This window comes from Eriocheir sinensis, chromosome 40, assembly GCF_024679095.1.
Source record: "Eriocheir sinensis breed Jianghai 21 chromosome 40, ASM2467909v1, whole genome shotgun sequence".
In the NCBI taxonomy this organism is placed as follows: domain Eukaryota; kingdom Metazoa; phylum Arthropoda; class Malacostraca; order Decapoda; family Varunidae; genus Eriocheir; species Eriocheir sinensis.
The window spans coordinates 1,662,617-1,683,888 of NC_066548.1; the positions used below are offsets into that span (position 1 = coordinate 1,662,617).

Here is a 21,272-nt window from a genome sequence, read left to right on the forward strand (position 1 = left end):
AGTCACCTTCCCTATGTACCTCTCTCCCCCCCACCCCACTAGTTTCATTCCTCCTTCCTCACCAGAGTCTTCAGGTGTAGTATAGATTCCTAAGTATATCCCCATCCACTTCATTGTTTGACTTATCTTCTCCCTCAGGACATTTCAACATAGTCCCATTTCTGTAACCTTGTTCTGTAAAGTCATTTTCGTCCTCCTTCTTCTTCTCCTCTTCATTATGTAAAGCCTAATTTCATTCCTCTCAACCATTCCATTTGACATTTTAATATTTCCTTTTTCTTTGTCTACATGTATATAGTCCCTCCTCATCCTCATCCTCCTTCCTTTTCTTTCTTTTCTTTATGTATTTCCTCACTCTGTACGTTTCAACCCTGTCTTACGTGACGTTCCAAATTTCTAACCCATGATTTTCTCACTTAATAATCACGACTCCTCTTCCTCTTCCTCCCTGCTGTATTTCTTTCTCCTCCTCCACCTTCTTCTCCTCATTGTGCTCCTCCATAACCCTTCCTCCGATAACCTGCTACCTCACTCTCCTTCTTTCCCGTAAACTCCTCCTCGTTCTCCTCCTCCTCCAACTTCAACTCCTTCATCCCTTTCCCGCCCTTTTCATCCCCTCTTCCTCTCTCCTTCCTATACTCCAACCATCCCCTTTCCTGTCCCTTTTCTTCTCTCTCCTCCTCTTTTTTTTTTTTATCTTCGTACTTCTACTCCTACGACAGTGTTCTCCATTCCGCGAACACGGTAGGTATTGACTCTACCTGGCTAATGAGGGGCGGAGCGTTCAGACTCTCGCCCGCCCATTGGCCCCACGCAGCGGCCAGGTCCTCACTCTTCTTTATTGGACGGTGTTAGGCTAATTGTCGTTCAGCAGCGGGGTCGGGCCAACGGGGAAGCGCTCATGCATGCGTAGGTACACGAAGACGGTGGTGTAAATGGTAGCAAGGGTTGTGGTGAAGGTTGTGTGTGTGTGTGTGTGTGTGTGTGTGTGTGTGTGATGATGGTAGTAGTAGTGGTGGTGGTGGCGGGGTGCAAATACGATGATAGGTTAATAGATGAAACATGTTAATATACAGTTTTAACGAAGGAACTTATATGCATGAATCGACAGAGATATATGGTAAATGCAGAGATGTTTATGAATGAATAGACAGATAGATGAATAAGTAAGTAAATAGATAGATAGGTGGATAGATAAAGAGGTAGATAGATAGACAGATAGATAAAGATAGATATAGATAGATTGACCCGTGGAGTAATGTAAACGTGGCTGGCTCTGTCCGTAGACTTTCCCGCGTCAGTGCCTAGATAGCGTTCCGTTCATAGCATACCGTTTGTTATGTATGGAATGGAAAGTTGGTGGCTGTCTGGTGGTAATCTCGCTGACAAACATTCTACGGCTGATCAGTCTCCTGGTGCTAAATGTGGCCGAGGATATCCCGAGACTATGCTGGTGAAATGTATTTTTATATTTTTGCGTCTAACAGAATACGTTTCGTAGTGAACTTCAATTCTGTTTTGTTATTAAACACGAAAATTTGGGTGACGTAAGAAGAAGAAGAAAAAGATGATGAAGAAGAAGAAGAAGAAGAAGAAGAAGAAGAAGAAGAAGAAGAAGAAGAAGAAGAAGAAGAAGAAGAAGAAGAAGAAGAAGAAGAAAAAAAAAAAAAGAAGATGAAGATGAAGATGAAGAAGATGAAGATGAAGATGAAGAAGATGAAGTTGAAGGTGAAGAAGACTGGTTAAGTAGGCGGGTAGGTAGATAGAGTTAATAAAAAATGGTAAAACGAGTAAAGAAATAAAAGGAAAAAGAAGGAGAGAAAGAAATACAATCGGAGCAACAGAATAAAAGGATTACCACCTCGCTGTTCGCTTTGAATATAATGATTTTTGCTCTATTGCTCTCACTTAACCGATGAGTAAATGGTTGAAAAAGAGCCGTGTAGGAGAATCTTATAGCGCTGAGTAACAAGTAGGAGGTAGACGAGTGATGGACAAAAGCAGGGTGGAGAACGCAGGAACTTGTGGCTTTAGCAGGAACGAACAGGGCCAGGACACGGTTTCTCAAACGATTCGGGCTCTTGTCATATTGTTGAAGGCCAAGGGGAAGGTAATACAGGTTCTCTAGGGCGTCTTTTCCCCGTTCATAGCGCAGAAACCTTGCTAATCTACCGCCTGGGTCATGAAACCACCCATGGAAATCACTAAAAATCCTACAAGAGCCTTTTTAAATAGAAGTACTCGCACTAAGGTGTCGAAACGTTTGAGAACATGCTCCCAGGAGAGGCAAGGACATGTACGACTTGAGCAACAAAACAGAAATACTCGGAGGTTTCGTTATAGGTAGAGTTATTTGCCGGGGTGATGCGCTTCGCTATGCCTTTGATGGGTAGGGGCCTCGAGGCACCTCCCAGACACCCCCGTCCTTCACCTCCTTCCCTCTCCTACCCGTCCCAAGCCCCCCGTTCCCCCCTAACACCCTTTCCCTCCTAGACTCCCCCATCCACCCCACCTTTCCCTTCCCATCGTCCTCAGCATACCAGCCTCCCGGACCTCATACTAGGGCGCCGCCACGCATGCCGGGCGTTGCAAGCGTGTTGGGAATGGCCAATCTTGCTCTCATCTCTGATTGGCTCCACGATATAGGAGTCATTGTTTCATCAGCCAATAGTATCGTTGTTATCTGATGGGCCGCCGGGATCATGCGACGCGGGACGTTCCCTTGCAAGTGCTGCCCGCTGTCAGACACACACTCGGGGCCTCCACATGAAAGAGCCACCGGTGCCTCCCGTGTACGCTCGCTGCAAAGTTTAGTCATTTAGATGAACGAGCACAGCGGACGATGTGGGCTTCAAAGGGGACTGCCAAACCTATGCACCGCGAGTCCCCACCGCCACCACCACCACCAAGGCTGCCACACCGATGTCGATAGTGTTACCAGATCGGACCTCAGAAATGTACCCTACCACATGTGAATATCTACCAGATTAAGGAAATATATTTTGTATCTCGTTTCTTTGCTTGAAGCCATTTTTTCTTATAATATTCGACATTGGTTTAATCAAAAACTAGAGTGTTTTCCAAAACCATTCGTTTCGTGTCGGATTCTGGGAGTAGGAAGCCGTAACTCCTCCAAAGATGCTTGCCTTGACACAGAAGCACTCCAGAATGGTAAATCGTGACTACCAGGATGCATAGCGAGTGTACTTAAAACACCCAAGAGTACACAGTCTGCTTCACTATTTTTAAAGCATCAAAAGCGGCCACTATGCCAGCACCTCAGACTCGAAGGCAGGAACAGAAATCTATGTTACAGAATACCTCGGGAGTAGTCGAATGACCCTGGCGGTACTGTGACCCTTCCTCTGTACCATGAACCTAAAGAAACACTCATTAGAACCCGACTGACTCCCTTTCTGGCCTTTAGAAATAGCTGATATGAGAGGCCAAAGCGTCTTATAACCTAACCTGCTGACATTGGCATACCTCAAGGCGTTCATCCCACCTCATCTCCTTATCTCACCAACCATTAACCTCCACCAATAAAAACAACCGTAATTACACTCACCTCCACTTATAATTCCATCTTGCACTGCCCGGAGAGCCACTGAATCCCTGTAAAATGAGTTAGACGAGAGTGACGAGCGCGCGTGTGTGACCTCTTCGGCTGCTGGTGTGTGTCTGAAGCTGCTTCGGAACGCGGTGTGTGTGTGACGTCATGCATGATCTTTTAGCCAATCAGCGTCGCTCTCGCCCGCTTCTTTCAGCCAATCAGTGATCTTATTAAATTCAGTCTTCGTTTTCGTACTTAGAATGATGTCTGACTACTTATTTCGTACTTATAATATTGTACAGCTGATTATTTTACGTCATTTTTGGATATTATGATTTTATGATATATTAGTTAGCCTATTAGCAACAATTTTGACCACGTTTTCTCACTAACACAGAGCACTTCATCCATACATTCAATCTATATATTGTATAACTATTTTATATTATAGATTATTGTATTTTAGGTTATTGGGCCTATGTTTTTGAGGAGATACATTAGCTAGCCTATCAGTATTAAGTTTGACCACATTTTTTCACTTAACACAGAGCATTTCATCCATACATTCAATCTATATATTGTATAACTATTTTATATTATAGATTATTGTATTTTAGGTTATTGGGCCTATGTTTTTTAGGAGATACATTAGCTAGCCTATCAGTATTAAGTTTGATCACATTTTTTCACTAATCCACAGCACCTCATCCATACATTCTATATAAATCTTGTATAACTATTTTATATTATAGATTATTGTATTTTAGGTTATTGGGCCTATGTTTTTTAGGAGATACATTAGCTAGCCTATCAGTATTAAGTTTGACCACATTTTTTCACTAATCCACAGCACTTCATCCATACATTCTATCTAAATCTTGTATAACTACTTTATATTATAGATTATTGTATTTAAGGTTATTGGGCCTATGTTTTTTAGGAGATGCATTAGCTAGCCTATCAGTATTAAGTTTGACCACATTTTTTCACTAATCCACAGCATTTCATCCATACATTCTACATAAATATTGTATAATTATTTCATATTCTAGATTACTTCATTTTTACGTAATATATCAATCTCTCCATTTCCTCATCACTATCTCCATTTTCTTCACTACTCCATCCCAGACTTTACATATGGCCAATAATATGATGAATTATATTGCCATGGGGTATATAAACAAAGGATGTGACCACAGAGTTATATACTAGAGTGCGCCCTTACAACCTCCGCCATCCCCTAAGCCTAAGAGATGAAACCGCCGCTCCTGCCATCATGTCCCTTCCTAGTATTGTTCCTGTACATCTCTCACCTCCTTTACTATGTTGGGGCCCCGTCAGTTTGTTGTCCGTCGCCATAGTAGGCTGTATATGGAGGAAAAGGCTGAGGAAAAACACCCCTTCATGACCCAGGGATCTGTAGCATCTATGTTCTGTTATCCTCTACTGAGTGAACATGTTAATAAAAAGCTCCTCCAGGGAAAGCCAAATCATTTATTTCTTATTAGCCATCCAGGGACCATATTCTCAAGCGCTTCCCCGCTCACGCACTCGCTTTTAACAGGGTTTTCGTAGTTTTGGGCATTTCCAGGAGTACTTTGATGACCCTAGTGGTAGTCTGACCCTTCTTCTGGACCGTGAACGTGAAAAACACTCATAAAAATCACTGTGAGAGTCGAAAGCGCCTTGAGAATCTATGCAGGAAGAGGTGGATGTTGGGACACACAGGAAGCTCCGGGCCGGGACTGACAACGCGTTAGCAACATAGTTAACGATAAATTTGCAGTCACAGAAACCGCGGTAATGGCAATATGTTGTTAATCGCTCTAATATGTAGCTACGCACGTGCAGTACAACCAGACGTATTAATCTCCCTCCTCCTTCCCCTCTCCTTCCTAACCCTGATCTCTCCATAGCCTAGGCCCAAGTACTCACGGCTATAGGCTAAGAGAACATTGATTAGAGTGCCTACTGTTTGTATCTCTAAATCACCACTGTTGTAGATTAATATACCAATCTCTTTTATATATACATCACACCGAAAGTAAATTCACCAAGTATTACAGTATAGTTTTAATGATAGTATATGGCTTCTTGCAAATATCAGCCAACCTCTATCATCCAAGTCTTTACCATCATAGATTAATATAGACTTCCAATCTCTTTTTTAATACATACATTGCACCGAAAGTAAATTCACCAAGTATTACAATATAGTTTTAATGATAGTGTATGGCTTCCTGCATACATCAGTCAACCTCTATCATCCAAGTCTTTACCATCATAGACTAATATAGACTTCCAATCTCTTTTTTACATATATACATTGCACCGAAAGTAAATTTATCAAGTCTTACAATATAGTTTTAATGATAGTGTATAGCCTCTTGCAAATATCAGCCAAGGTCCATCATCAAAATCTTTACTATATATCAACAGCCATAGCGATCAATATTACCTTAAGATGACCTAAAAATATACAAACAGACCATTTCATAATCCAGCATTGATACTTGAAACAATTAACGGGTAAAGGACAGTACAGCAAGATGACCACCAGAAAAAAAATCAACTTGAATTCTCCAGATGAGCACTGCGGGAGGCAAGCCGCTCGCAACACTGTCGGGATCCTTCAGAAATGGTCGTGAGGGTAATAGTTAAGTAAAGCCGGGTCGCAGGAAGAAAAAAGTGAAAAGCAGTTTCCTAATACAGGCTCACGATCAAAAACACTCCACCAGCATCCTCGGCCATATTAGTGACCATTCCATCGCCCAAGCACACACACAACTGACAAGGCTCAAGGCTTTCGTAGGAGTTGTGGGCCTTTCCATGGGTACCCTTCTGTTCGTTTGGCCTTTCTGTATACCATGAACCTAAAAAAACACTCCCTATAACCCGACTGATCTTCTTGGGCCTTGGAATTAGTTGCTGTGAGGGGCGGAAGCGTCTAACGTAACCAACCAGACCCGTCCCCTGCAGCGGCCTCGTCAGCCTCTTGCAGGACGTATATGCTACAGAGGCCTCAGAACTTCTCTCGGAACCCGGCGGCTACGAGAGCCCAGGGAGTGTGATTTGGGGGTGGAGTTATTTCCAAGCTCGCCAGAAGACTTTATAGTGCTGATAAAGGTAGCGAAGATATCAGGAGACTCAGCAGGAGGGGCTGGGAGGGGAAGAGTGCCTGAAGAGTGCCATGTAGGACCAGAGTGTTGGGCGGGCTGGCTGGTGAGATGATGGGGTCTTTTTCCCCGCGACGAGTGTTCTAGTACTCCTATGTCTGTCCGGTGGATGGCGGCGTGGTCTCTGTGCTCTCTGATAGTAGTCTTCATTGCGACGATGCTTTCCCTGGACGGAGGCTTTGGTCCTGGCTTTGCACGGCTGCGTGGAGTCACCGTCACCATTTCCGTGCTGGACTGATACACGCCAACAGGACCTTCCTTTGTCATACCAGGAGGCACGTTTTTCCTCTCCCTTCTCACTTTAACTCTTTCCTCCGCTGCACTCTGGCTCAGTGCGGATCGTTGTCGCCTGGCCAGCTTGTGTGTGGGTGGTGGAGGCGGTGGGTGGGATGGAGGTAGGTCTGTAGACACGGCATTGTGAGCGGAGGGAGGCGAGGATAACCGCTTGTTGAGGGTGGAACTTGCCGTCTGAGGTTGTTGTGGCTGGACGGTGGTACCCCCTGTGAGATTGAAGAGCAACTCGGCAACGCTCAGCTCAAAGGGGTTTGTATTGGACAAGTAGAGGGAGGCCCGCCGGATACTACTGCGGATGGCTGAGCGGCGACAGCGAAAGCGTGATCTGTGAGTCTTGTGACACAAGCACGCTACCCCTATGACGAGGAGCCCGGCCACGAGACCCCCACCCACGGCCGCTACCTGGAACCCGAAGGAAGAGATAAACATACATAGATTCACTGTGCACTCACTGCCGTGTTATTCATCTGAAGCATATCGGCAGACACCACTGAGCCTCCTATCTATAGTGTGTGTGTGTGTGTGTGTGTGTGTGTTGACTTATTGAGAGAGAGAGAGAGAGAGAGAGAGAGAGAGAGAGAGAGAGAGAGAGAGAGAGAGAGAGAGAGAGAGAGAGAGAGAGAGAGAGAGAGAGTACTTACATAATTTACATCGATGCGCATGTTGATACCCCGTGCAGGCAGACAGAAATCTCCTTCTCAGAATCCCTCGTCGTCTCCCTCCTACGCTAGTTTCTTGAGGTGTTCCGTCTGCTTACCGCCTGAGGGGAAGGTTCCATCCTGACGAAGCCACTCATTCAGTCCTCCCCATCACCATCCATACAAGAAATCCACATTGAAGTATTTATCAGGAGACTTAACGTTTGTATCCAACTCTCAGGTTCGCTCTTACGCTATATGGCTTTTCACAGTTACTTGGAGGGCTTAGACTGCGGAACCTCCTGCCTCTACCTCCTGCTTGGCCGATAGTTGTTGTTGACTTGGTGACAGAATACAGGAAGTCGTGTGTGTGTTTTGTTAGCGTTCCTATCATCTTGTACCTCCGAGAATGCGATGCGGCCTATCATGTATATATGTGCTTCCGGTTCTGCCAACACCTCATCCACAGAATCTAAATATATAAGGAAGACGTTATATATGTACTATGGCTCGTCTCAGTCCTCATATACAATAAAGAATCAATAAAGGAAAGCTAAAGGAACAGGTTTAGAAAAGGAGAGGACAGCTAAAGGATATTTAAGATAGACGAATATCCCAGAATGGCGCCAACTCTCACTTCCCCGCCAAGCTTTGCATCTCCACCACGCTTACTAATGATCTTACGCAGGAATGAACTACAAATAAATGATCATGGAAACCGTAATATAGCTAGTAACCGTAATGCTAAGGACAAATAGACGAATATCCCAGAGAAGAACTAACCAAGAATGGCGCCAACTTCGCTTCCCCGCCACGCTTATCAATGGTCTTACGCATTGATGAACTACACATAAATGACTATGAAACCACAATAATAAAGGTGGTAACCGTAAAGGTACAGGCTATTCAAAATATACGAATCTCTGTTGCCCGCTTACGTTGCTGTCGCGCCTGAGTAAAGTAATCATTCAGTACTCAGTTTACTCGGTTTTCAAGAGTAATCAAAACAGAATTACTCGGTTTGCAGAAAGTACTCGGTTCTCCCATCCTAGTACTGACAGGCAAATGCAGTACGCCCAGGGACTGATCAGCTAAGTCTGGAGGAATCTGGCAATTTACGAATGAAAGAATGAAAGAGCCCTCCCCTCGCCAGTGATTAGGGGGGTTAGTAGGATTGCGACGCTGAATGAGGTGAGAAAGGGAAGATTCCCCCACTTTCCCTTCCTGCAGCAGAATCTCATTGGAGAACGCCGAACCAAAGGCTACACCGTCAGTGGACTGGGCGACTCCCGACAACAAGTTCAAGTTCAGATCAAGGCTGAGTGTAAACAAATAGCCGCACAGCTGGGAAAAAAGGGCACAAATGTTTGAATAAGTGAATATAAGTGGCTTTATTTCAGGTTAGAAAATAACATAACGCTGAAAAGGAAGTTGTGTGAATAAGAAGGGAGGAACGAGAGGAGGAGGACCTAAGAAGCGATACAAAGCGTTACAGGTCAAAAGAAGAAGAAGCTCCCATGCTGCTCAGCTGACCTTAATTAAAACACTCCAGAAGAAGAAAAAGAAACTCCTGGCTTTAAACGTGCATCCTTCACCCTGGCTGCCGAGGGGGTCCCGCCACCTGAAGGACCAACAGTCATCGCCTCCTCCGCGCCTTCCTCAGGAGAGCACTAGGGCGAGCACCGTCTCCTGAACTGTCACAGCCCTTCAACAACAACAACAACAACAACTTCACAAGGTACGTAACAAGTAAGGGATAGTCTTGACCAAGTTGGATTCACACGCTAAGCTGTACATGTTTTTGAGCTTAATGGTAAACGTATAATGAAAAGGATTATATAGATGAATATGCAGTAAAGGCTTTCTCTGTTTATTTTGTTTACAGATATCCACAATGGCACCACCAGCTATAACACCGGAAGTTGAAAAAAGGTAAGCAGTTTGCATTTGGTAGAGTGTATACAGCATTGTTTATTCACCAATGTGTACTCAGACAACTTTCTTTTTTATGGTTCAGCCAAATTTCATCTTTATACTTGTGTGACTAAAATCTTGACCTAAAAATATGAAATTGACTTCAAAAAATATGAAATTGACCTCTCTTCTCTCCTCTCGATCATTTTTCTTTTGTTCAGAGCAAAAAAATTATGTACGCCAATCAGGAATATAATACTGCATAGTTATAACATCATTGTCCCCTTGGGGTGAAGAGACTTATCAAACATGAATCTTTCCAGAGTGATTCAACTGTGTGACGAATTCAAGCAGGGGATAAACCACCAGATAATACAAAACGACATGCCGGAACTAAAACAGGAGCAGATCGTCGCTGTCATCAACAAGCTGCTCGCAAACGTACGTTGAGACAACACACGACTGCCTGCTCTTGTGGCGTGTGTGTCCAGCGATGAGCTAACAGCCTTAGGAACAGAGCTTAGTCTTTTATTTTGCAGAAGATTGAACAGGATACACAGATTGTTAGAACTTACAGTCTATATACTATCCCAGAAGAACATAGGACTGGATACACAGATGGCTAGAAATTACAGTCTCATAAATCCCAGAAGAGTAGAGAATTGGATACACAAATTGCTAGAACTTAGTCTTTCATATCCCAGAAGAATAGAGATATACAGATGGCTAGAACTTACAGTCTCATAAATCCCAGAAGAACAGAGAATTGGATACACAGATTGCTAGAACTTGAAGTCTTTTATATCCCAGGAAAAGACTGACCAGGATACACGGATTGCCAGAACTTATATTACAGAAGAACAGAACTGGATACTGAGATTGCTAGAACTTACACTCTTTTACATCCAAGAAGAATAAAGAACGGGAGAACAGAGCACTGGATACACAGATGGCTAGTCAGTGTATGTGTGTTTGCAGAGCCAGATTGACCTGACTGAGAGAGATAACACTGCACTGGATTTCAAATGTACTCTTAAAGTGGGATTGACATGCTGAAGACAGGTTACTAGTGACTATAAATGTGTTTGCAGAGCCGGATTGACATGCTGAAGAAGGATGACGGTGCGCTAGTGTTCAAGCTGCGTGACCCCGGCAGCCTCCACCGCATCAAGGGCGCTGAGCCGGAGGAGCAGGTCTCTGACTCGTTGGCTTAGGCTGATAATACTGCATCATCACTGCTGCAGAATAAAGCTTATTTTCCCTGAGATATACACTAGTTGAGCATCTGTCAAATAGAAGAATCTCATGATAATATATAAACACACCTTTCAGCAGCTAAATGAATCTCCTCATTTAGATGCTCCTCTACTTACGATGGAGTTATATTCTGAGAAACCCATTACAAATTGAATACACTTACCAAACATTATAGCCCAGAATAGGCTACTTTAAACGTACTCAGATCTGAGAGGGAAGACGCTGCAGCTTACTGCAATCACTTGGCATCAGCCCAGAGTATTCAGAGAGTTTGATGAGTAGTAATTATGTTGCCTCTGCCTTCTAAGTACAGTAAATATCATTGTGAAACAAAGGAAAGAGGCATGGTGCAACTACAGAATTATCGTATGTGCTGCCTCTGAGACATTCAACCAGCTGATGAAGTGTTTGTGTGCTATGATCAACCCCTCAGAAGTTTTTGTAATAAACAGATTCATTCAACAATAAAAACTGAGGAATTGGGTAATGGGAACAGCTTCAGACCTGGCAACCCTGCCCTGACACTTTTTGTAAACAACACAATCAGTCACTGTCATGCTGTTTATGGCATATACTGAGAGGGTCACTTACCTTTCTTTTGTTGCACATACATAACCATGGAAATACATTTTAATATTCAGGGAAGCTGAAGGACTCAGGTGAGTGTTTGGCAGTGTTCTCCATCACAGTCAGGGACTCCATAACCACAGGGTATAGAGGGTTCAGAGCCACACCTACCAAACATCATAGCCTTGCCAGGCCTACCTTAAACATGCTCAGGACCATGCAGGAAGATGCTGCACCCAACTGCCATCTTGTAGCATCAGCTCAATATTGTACTGCTCATCACTAGCTCAGGAACAGATCAGAATTAGTAATTCAGCATATATTTTACTGAATACATATCACTACCACACTATCATCAAGTAAAGAATCTCAAATCAACACAGCATAAGTAGAGAAGCATTTGTATTTTATCTTTTTTTTTTTTTTTTTTTTTTTCAGGTTGTTTACAAGATCATTGAGGAGCACGGCACGCAAGGCATCTGGGCGCGGGAGATCCGCTCCAAGAGTAACCTGCACCTGAACACAGTGGAAAAGGTTCTGCGCAAACTAGAAAGCAAAAAGCTGATCAAGAGCTTCAATTCTGTTGCTGTAAGTTTCAGGAATGTTTAAAAATTCTTGGTAAAACTTAAATCCCCTTTGCTACATTTTTATCCATTATTTTCAGCATTATTCAGTCAAAGAATATATAGAAAAAATATATAAAACATCATTTACCATTAGTGTTACAAAACTAGAAAAATAAGGGGCAGAATCAGTTCACAGTATTAACGTATAAATACACTGGTACAGGCTTATTATTAGTGTCAATGATATTTGGGATTACTAATACATTGGTTTGAATTCAGTATCCAGATGTTTAGTTTTCTTGAAAATGTTAAAACAGGCTCCCAAGAAGAAGACCTACCTGCTCTACGACCTTCAACCCGACCGCTCGCTGACGGGAGGCGCGTGGTACTCCGACCAACACTTTGACTCAGAGTTTGTGGACATCCTCAACCAACAGTGCTGGAGGTGAGGGGACGTGACAGGCTCTCAGTGCTATAGTCGAACCATTTCAAATAGTCCGTTTGGGCATTCGATTCCATTATTTCCACGTGTCCTTTCCTCCCCTCTGCTCTGCCACACAGTCCCAACACCTATCCCTTCCTCTCATATGTTAGCTATAGATAACATATGAGGGGGAAAAAATAGGTGTTGGGACTGTGGCAGAGCAGAGGGGAGGAAACGACCCGCGGAATCGAATGCTCAAATGGACTGTTTAAAGTGGTTTGACTCTAGCCAGTGCTCAGAGGCAAGACCCAGCATATCCATGAGTATATTTATCGGCGTCACTCACCTGTTATGCACGGAAGTTTACAAATTACAAAAATGTCTCCAGTGCGTGTTTCAGTGACATTAGCAAGGTTATCATCGTAGACATAATATCCTTGTTCCTGGTTGTTTTTCAAAGCATTAGTCTCAGTCAACTGATCATTTCAATAGAGCAGACAGTTCAGTTTAAGTCAAGCGATCATGAAATGAGCACAAAAGTCGCTCATGTGATTTGTAAACTTACGTGCATAACATACCTCATCATCATCATCATCATTTGAATTCTCCTCCTAACCCTCCCCTCCTCCTCATCATCATCATTTCATTTTGTAGTCTTAGTCCATTAATATCTCATGTGTGCCTCTGCATCATGGTCATCCCACAGCTCCATCACTTAGAACATTTCATAGCCATCTGGGACACTCCTGTAGCAGCAGGTGGGGTGTGAAATTGTTCTGCGCTCTTTGAACATGAAAAAGGTATGGATGTAACTGATGTCATGTATGCCAACAATAATGTCAACAACCTTCCCATAACTATATTTTCCTCAGGTGTTTTTCCCAGAGCTTGCAAGGTGTAAGGCAGAAGATTGCAAGGAAAAGAGGCACAACACTGCATTGTGAAAGAGTATGGCAAGGGGTTGTTTAGGCAGAGCTGATGAAGTCAAAAAGAATAGAGGGAGAGGCGTAGAAAACTGTGTATGGACATGGGTGGAATTGTCCTCCATCTCCTCTAGGCTTGTTGTTAACCCGTCCGCTGCGATTTGCACGGATTTGGCTTTCACTGGTAGCCTGGTAACTTATACTCCCAGGTCTTTCTCTGCTTCTGTGGTGGATAGTGGAGTGTTCCCCCATGTGGTATTGGTATGCTGGATATCCCCTTCCGAGGTGCATGACTTTACATATTTCTTCATTGAATTGTAGCAGCCACTTTTTGTTCCATTCCTGTAGCTTGGTGAGGTCTTCTTATAAGAAATCTACAGTCAAAGGGTTAATAGTGGTTACAGTTTTATAATTTTAAGGTTTTTAATATTTTTTATCATGCACCTTTGACTTTTATAAACATGTATGCAGTCAAAAGTTATGTGTTCAGCACCTTATGACTACTGTAGTTATAAAACCATAATGCCATACCCCAATAAGTAAATAAACCAATCATGGGTTGAATGTGAGAATGACCATGTGCTTAAAACCAGTAGTAATGAGTGCAGATAGTGGACTGACTCTACTAATGCAATATATACATTAAGATAAGTTCACCTGGAATCTGTAACCTTCTTAGCAATATACTATACCACATTAATGAGCTGATTCAGTCATGCCATTCTTCTTTTGCCAGGTTCTTAGAGCAGAAAATGGTGCGAGCGAGGCAGGTCGCTGGTGGGCCAATAGCCGTGAGAAATGCCTCCTATGCCTCCTCTAAAGAAATCCTAAAGCACATCAGTGAGCTGGGCATCACTAAGGTAAAGCTAAACCTACTGGGATGTATTGTTTCACTCAGCTGTTCCCTAAGAGTGGGCATACCTTGTTATTACTTTTGTTTCATTACACTATTCTCTAATGCTACGAAGATGCATTTTTTTCCTTCAGTTACTCCCTAAGGATGGGTATAGCGCCTTGTTATTACCAGTTTCATTATGCTAAAGTTTACTCTTCCTCTTTAATTCCTGTGGGAGTAACTATTTTATTTCTGTTTCATTTCTCTATGATGCTCAAGGCTGGTTTTGTATGTGAAGAGTGAGTGCTAGTTGGGTTCACCTCCACCACTGCCTGAGTTCTTAGATTCTGGTTGTTTACATATCCTAAACCACAACTGATCAGGTAGAAATTTGTATGCAACACTTAATGATTAAAAAGTTGATTAATCCTTAGACGGCGGTAGAACTATTTACTGTATAGACGGTCCAAAATTCAGTCAGTCAGTTTTGTATGGCAGAAATATAACATCACTTCCAGATTGCCGTAGAATCTATATATAGGCGATAGTTAAAACACTAGATTTATGCTATGGTCCTAAGGTCGGCAATGACTATACATAGACGATTCATTTTGAGGGGAGCTACTCTTCAAATTCTGCTGCCATCTAAGGGTTAAGTTGCCTTAGAATGAATGCCCTGTTGGACATCATGAAAATGTGGTGTGTTGGTAAGAGTTGTTGGAGGCAGTAAAGGCATTCCATAAAGGGAGTGAGTGTACATATAAGAATAATGAAGATTGGGTTAAAAATATTTTGGTATACATGTGGATGGGTGACGGAGGCAGGATGCTGTCATGTTGAGTTTGAGGGATTTTTTTATCAAGGAAACTAAAAACGAATGAGCCACAAAAGCAAACCTGATAATTGTGGAAGTGCAGCGTCTTATTGATCCATTGTATGCCACAGGTCCAGCTCAGCGTCGAGGATATTGAAACCATCCTCGAGACACTAGTGTTTGATGGGAAGGTCGAACGCTCCGTGGCCACTGACGGAGCCCAGGGAGTGAAGCTGTACCGGGCCGTCACCTCCTTCATGCCCACCCCGTCCCTCATGACCATACCCTGTGGAGTTTGTCCGGTGGGTACCTGCTATCTTAACACATCCACTGCGATTGGCACGGATTTGGCTTTTACTGATAGCCTGGTAACATACACTCCCAGGTCATTCTCTGCCTCAGTGGTTGATAGTCAAGTGTTTCCCATATGGTATTGGTATGCTGGATATCCCCTCCCAAGGTGCATGACTTTACATTTTTCTTCATTGAATTGTAGCAGCCACTTTTTGTTCCATTCCTGTAGCTTGGTGAGGTCTTCTTGTAGGAAATCCACAGTCAAGGAGTTAACACCAGTCAGGCAGAATCTTTACTCCAGAGCATCTACCGACACTCTTAACCCACTAAAGACAGGTCTCTTCCATTCCTCATCTGCTTCACCACCACATAATCATGATCCTGTTGTGATGCACCCTTGATCACACTCCCTCCACCAGAACCAGGCTTTTTTTACATTTCTTTGGTCATGTTGGTGCACCACACATTGTTTTTTCGACCCTTTTAGTTTTATCTCCACCATATTCCAACCATTTGCTTTGTTGTCTGTCCTTGTGTTGTCTATTTGCCTTCAAGCCAACTATCATCAGCTTCACACATATCAGTCTGCTGAAACTTTTTTTCCATGATAACCAGAACAGTTGCAGCAGCACATCATGTGCTTGTTTACTAAATTAGTTCTCTTGTTGCAGCTTATTAAGGAATGCGATGATGTGGGTGACGTGACGCCCACCAAATGCCGCTACATGAAGCAATGGCTCAACCTGGAGTGGTGAGGAAAGGTTTGGAAAGCAGTTGGTGAGTTCCTACTTCATCTTTACAGGAAGTCTCTGTAAGGGTCAAAACAATATGCATACATGCACATATTACGAATAAAATATTTAATTTTTTTTGACTGGCTTTATTTGACAACACATAAGGCTAAAAACATAATGTCACTATTTTCATAGAAAAAAATAACTAGTGGACCTGTTCAATTTGTTTTTGGATGCCACAGTAATCGTACAGTGCACATCAGGTTTGTTAAGATCATCAGCATGTGTTACAGTGATTGGTGGCAGAATATTAGATGGTGGCCGACACATGGGGATTGAGTACATCTATTGCATCATCTGTTATAAGATCAAAACAAGGAGATGCAGTTTGTGGTACGAGGGTTTGCCTTGTGAACTGCGCCTCCTCACAACTGTTTTTGTTTAGAATGCTGGTAAAGGATTATCACTTAGCCATTCTTTACCACCCACCCAGCCTCTGCATGAAGGAGTGTCATGAGCAGTGATGGTGTCACACAACTATCAATCCATAGGTCATTTAGGCCAGTGTTGGAACCGTATTTCATCCTTGCACCAAGAGTGAAGGCTCAAATCATTAAAGTGTAGTTTTGGTGGCCTCCATAGTTCTTTCCATTTGTATGTCTGAGGATGCTGATGAAGACTCGAAGACTTAAACCCTGGAGGTGCCCTTTGGCTTAATGCTGGAGTCTGCTCATGTCTCAAGGGCTGACACTTGAATCGTGACTGAGTTTTCAAGAAAAAATATTTCTCCCGAATAAATCAATTCTTCATGTGTTTCGAGGAGTGATAAATACCCCCATAGCACATTTGTGTAACCGCTACTTTGTCATGTTGGATCAAGATGATTATGTTCTTGTTTCATATACTTATTCCATGCCAAACAGTAACTGTAACCACAACTCATTCTCCTGCATCAGAAGAACGATTGCTTTTCAAAACTTTCAAGAACCAATAAATTATTCCAGGAAAAAAATGGCTTTTGAAATCAGCCACATCATAGATTCCCATATCATATGTCACTCTTGACTCTGATGTCAGCTATGATCACATGGCTACTGACCTCATACCTTACCCAACTTGCAAAAGAAAATCAACATTAAGGGGTGGACTTTGCATTTCAGACATGGTCTGCTTCTTCATAGCATCACACAAATCATTTCACCACAAAAACACATTTAGGGCATTGTTGGTTCACATATTGTCTGCTTACTGGGTTTATCTTAATTGATGGGGTCAACTGCTTCATTGTCAATGCTTGTCACACCCACCAGCAGAAGTTGTTGGAAACTAACACAAGACCTAAGTTGTAGAGAGTAATATTAAGAAGTTCATTTGTTTAACAGGTTGCAGGTGTTGAAATGTGACCACAGTGTGACATGCTGAGAACTAAACAAATATTTGCATTCTGAGAAATTCAAAGCTTGCATGCTGGCATAAAAATGGTTGGTTGTAAAGAGCATAGCACAGGACTGGATACACCTTTTTTTTTTAAAGATTTATTATAAAATATTTATGAATGAAAGTCTGGGAACATTAAAGAAATACCACTCATGCATCATAATAAGTGTCTCAGTCTTGTATGCAGAGAACAAAAAATAAAATCGTTAATCTTCATTTTTCTCAGGAGGCGGCCCACAGGGTTGTACCATCTTCTCCATCATATTGAACCTGACTCTTGCCTTTGTTTCATTCTCTCCAATGGCTATCATGTTCAGCATATCAAAGTGGCCCATGTATGAAGCGTAGGTGTCACGCTGCTGGTTGACGCACCACTCAAACTGTGCAGTGTCAGCATGACCTGGAACAATTTTTTTGTGTGTGAATAACCATAAATGAGATTTGTCAATGAGCAGTTTTGGTTGCAGGGTTACAGATGGAAAAAGCATTTGTAAGTGTGGATTACAGATGAAAGCAAGACAGACAACAACTGATGAACTCAGGTGGAAGAAACTAAGATTGAATGAATGTGGGAAGATAATCCTTTTTACAGCAAAAAGCTGCTGTTTACCCCAGACCTTAATGGCTTGCAATACATCTTTAACCACAAGCATTGATTTGTTGTGCTGACAGCCGTAGTAGCTAGTATAGGGTCTGAATGACAAGGGCATTCTTTCCTTTTTTTCAGCAAAGGAGCAGCTCACGGGTGACAAAAAATATACTGTACAAAAAAAGCCTGCTATGCACTGACTTGAATATTTAACTAATTTTCTCACCACCCATGCTACAGGAAATACAGTATTATTTTTTTGAAAAATTTGAAAAAACAATTGTGAAAATAAACATTACATATTTTTGTTGGCAAAACATTGGCAAAAACTTTTCAAAATAAAAGGAATATTTTCATTTTTTTAATTTTTTTTTTAATTTTTTTTTTCTATCCTTTTATAAAATTACCCCTGGGGTTGGGGTAATTGGACAAAAAAACAATAAATGAAATCAAATTACAAAATCAAACACAAATCATATCATATACCATATATGACAACACACACACACACACACACACACACACACACAACACACACACACACACACACACCAAATAACACAACGCAACACACACAAAAGCAGCTTTTAAAATGCCTTTGTTATGAATTAATCATCATAATCTAATTCTTCACTAATTTTAAATTCATCAGAACACTATATATATGTTATAGTCTTTACCTTGAAGCTTGAAAGGCCTTTACCTTTCCTTTTGCTTCTTTTTTCTCAAGTTTCATCAAACTGGATAATTTTTTTTTTTTCATAACTGGGAATTTTTTAACTCAGAAAATAGGGTGGATTTTTTAGCTCAGACTACCTACTAACAAACACAAATAATCTCTCCCTCACTAAATGACATGCTAGTTTCTTAGCTCAATCTCTTCTCTTCTAGTGTTTTTTAGCTTCTCTGTCACTGGCACTGACTACTTGTCAGAATACTGTACCCGGTAGTGTTGTCAGAGTACTGTGATGGTGGCCTGGGCATCTTGGCCTGGAATGACTGGAATGTAGGAATCTTATATCATATAACATTGATTAAAAGTTAAGTGTTGTGTGTTACTTCACAGTAAAAAAATAAAAAAAAAAAAAAAAAAAAAAAATCGCCCAGTAATCCCCCCCAAATGTCTAAGTCTAATTATTTCTATCAAGCATTATTATTGGCCTAGATCCATAATTAATTAATTATCTGCAAACTACAGGACAAGGATTTGGATTCTGGGCTTCAGGTGTGCAGCTAATAAAAGTAGTGAAAAAAAATAACTGAAGTTCCTTCATGCAGAGGGTGGGATTAAGGTCATGATGATTTAAAGGGCAAGGGAGGGACATTTTATTCAATTTTAAATTTTTAAAAAAAGAAAATTTTTTTTTTTGTATCCTACCTCTACAGGTCCTAAAGTAAGGTTGAAGGTTTTTTAGAAAATCATATTAACTAATTATTAATTTTAATTTGTTGTCCCACCCCCCCATGTGTCCCCAAACCCCCCGTTGTACGGTAACTAATGATGAGTGTAAATGTTTTCATTATGAGATATCTACCATACATAATGCATACCTGTGCCAATATATTTGGACTGTAAATGCTCAAGCTGAGAGTGGATGTTGTATCGGTCGCCCATCCTTGTTGCCTGCAAAGAAAATACAAATATTCAATATATTAATTCCTAAAAGCAAGCCCAGACAGTACTTCTGAACAAAATGATGCTTTTTATCATGGAGATGGCATTTTATTTCTGGAAATCACTAAATGATTGACTTTTCAATGACTGTTTTGCACCTGGTGCCGCCCTGCTCCCACCGGCCCGGACCACCCCTGCCACTGCCTTGTCCCACCCCACACTGCATGCTGAATAAATATAAACAAAACCAACTTAACCTAACAAAACTTGCCCAACAGGGGGCTTCGCCTTCAATCCCCTTAACGGAGGGGCTTCGCCTCTCTCGACCCTCCTCCTATTTTCAGGAAGTCATTTCTTACTGCACTGCATTCAGGGATAAAAAAGAATCCATATTGTAAGTATTAACTAAGCAAGAGATGGCTACCCTCTTGTCAACAGTATCCCTGAAATCAATAGGTCGAAAGTATTAACTATGCAAGAGATGGCTACCCTCTCGTCAACAGTATCCCTAAAATCAATAGGTTGTATTAACTAAGCAAGAGATGGCTACCCTCTCGTCAACAGTATCCCTAAAATCAATAGGTTGTATTAACTAAGCAAGAGATGGCTACCCTCTCGTCAACAGTATCCCTAAAATCAATAGGTTGTAAGTATTAACTAAGCAAGAGATGGCTACCCTCTCGTCAACAGTATCCCTAAAATCAATAGGTTGTAAGTATTAACTAAGCAAGAGATGGCTACCCTCTCGTCAACAGTATCCCTAAAATCAATAGGTTGTAAGTATTAACTAAGCAAGAGATGGCTGCCCTCTCATCAACAGTATCCCTAAAATCAATAGGTCGTAAGTATTAACTAAGCAAGAGATGGCTACCCTCTCGTCAACAGTATCCCTAAAATCAATAGGTTGTAAGTATTAACTAAGCAAGAGATGGCTACCCTCTCGTCAACAGTATCCCTAAAATCAATAGGTTGCAAGTATTAACTAAGCAAGAGATGGCTGCCCTCTCGTCAACAGTATCCCTAAAATCAATAGGTTGTATTAACTAAGCAAGAGATGGCTACCCTCTCGTCAACAGTATCCCTAAAATCAATAGGTTGCAAGTATTAACTAAGCAAGAGATGGCTACCCTCTCGTCAACAGTATCCCTAAAATCAATATTAAAGAGTTTAGACATCGTGTGAAAATAGCCATGTAGGAGACGAGCCATGTAGGAGACGAGATATCAGAGAGTTTATTAAACCAACCCAGTCCTGACTCCTAACAGCCCCGAGATCGCCTAGACGTGCCGCACCTTGAGGAAAGTGTAGGATTTCTCTTCTTCTTCTTCTTCGTGGGTGTTTTATGGGGCTAGTTAGGCTCGGGCAGGCACAGCAGACACGAGGGCCAGGCACTGTTTGTTGACGTCCTTCTTCTTCTTCTTCTTTTGACCTGTAACGTTTTGTATCGTTTCTTAGGTCCTCCTCCTCTCGTTCCTCCCTTCTTCTTCTTCACACACCTTCCTTTTCAGCGGTTTGTAATTTTCTAACCTGAAATGAAGCCACTTATATTCACTTATTCAGACATTTGTGCCCTTTTTTTCTCAGCACTGCGCGAGGAACACTTTTTGCCAACTGTACTATTCTTCTTTCTGTTGCTTTG

The 21,272-nt window shown here is 42.0% G+C and overlaps 2 protein-coding genes across 2 annotated transcripts; one reads left to right on the plus strand and one right to left on the minus strand.

Moving 5' to 3' along the window:
* Window positions 1-5,836: 5,836 nt before the first annotated feature.
* LOC127009437 (serine/arginine repetitive matrix protein 1-like) lies at window positions 5,837-8,130 on the minus strand. The gene is made up of 2 exons (XM_050882533.1): window positions 7,668-8,130; window positions 5,837-7,428 (listed from the first exon to the last, which is right to left on the minus strand). Exons 1-2 carry the CDS (start codon window positions 7,686-7,688, stop codon window positions 6,568-6,570), a joined length of 882 nt encoding a protein of 293 aa, XP_050738490.1. The 5' UTR covers window positions 7,689-8,130; the 3' UTR covers window positions 5,837-6,567.
* Window positions 8,131-8,945: 815 nt separating this feature from the next.
* LOC127009166 (DNA-directed RNA polymerase III subunit RPC6-like) lies at window positions 8,946-16,127 on the plus strand. The gene is made up of 9 exons (XM_050881960.1): window positions 8,946-9,402; window positions 9,550-9,596; window positions 9,902-10,019; window positions 10,670-10,771; window positions 11,841-11,990; window positions 12,286-12,413; window positions 14,052-14,175; window positions 15,096-15,266; window positions 15,930-16,127. Exons 2-9 carry the CDS (start codon window positions 9,559-9,561, stop codon window positions 16,011-16,013), a joined length of 915 nt encoding a protein of 304 aa, XP_050737917.1. The 5' UTR covers window positions 8,946-9,402; window positions 9,550-9,558; the 3' UTR covers window positions 16,014-16,127.
* The last annotated feature ends 5,145 nt before the right edge of the window (window positions 16,128-21,272 follow it).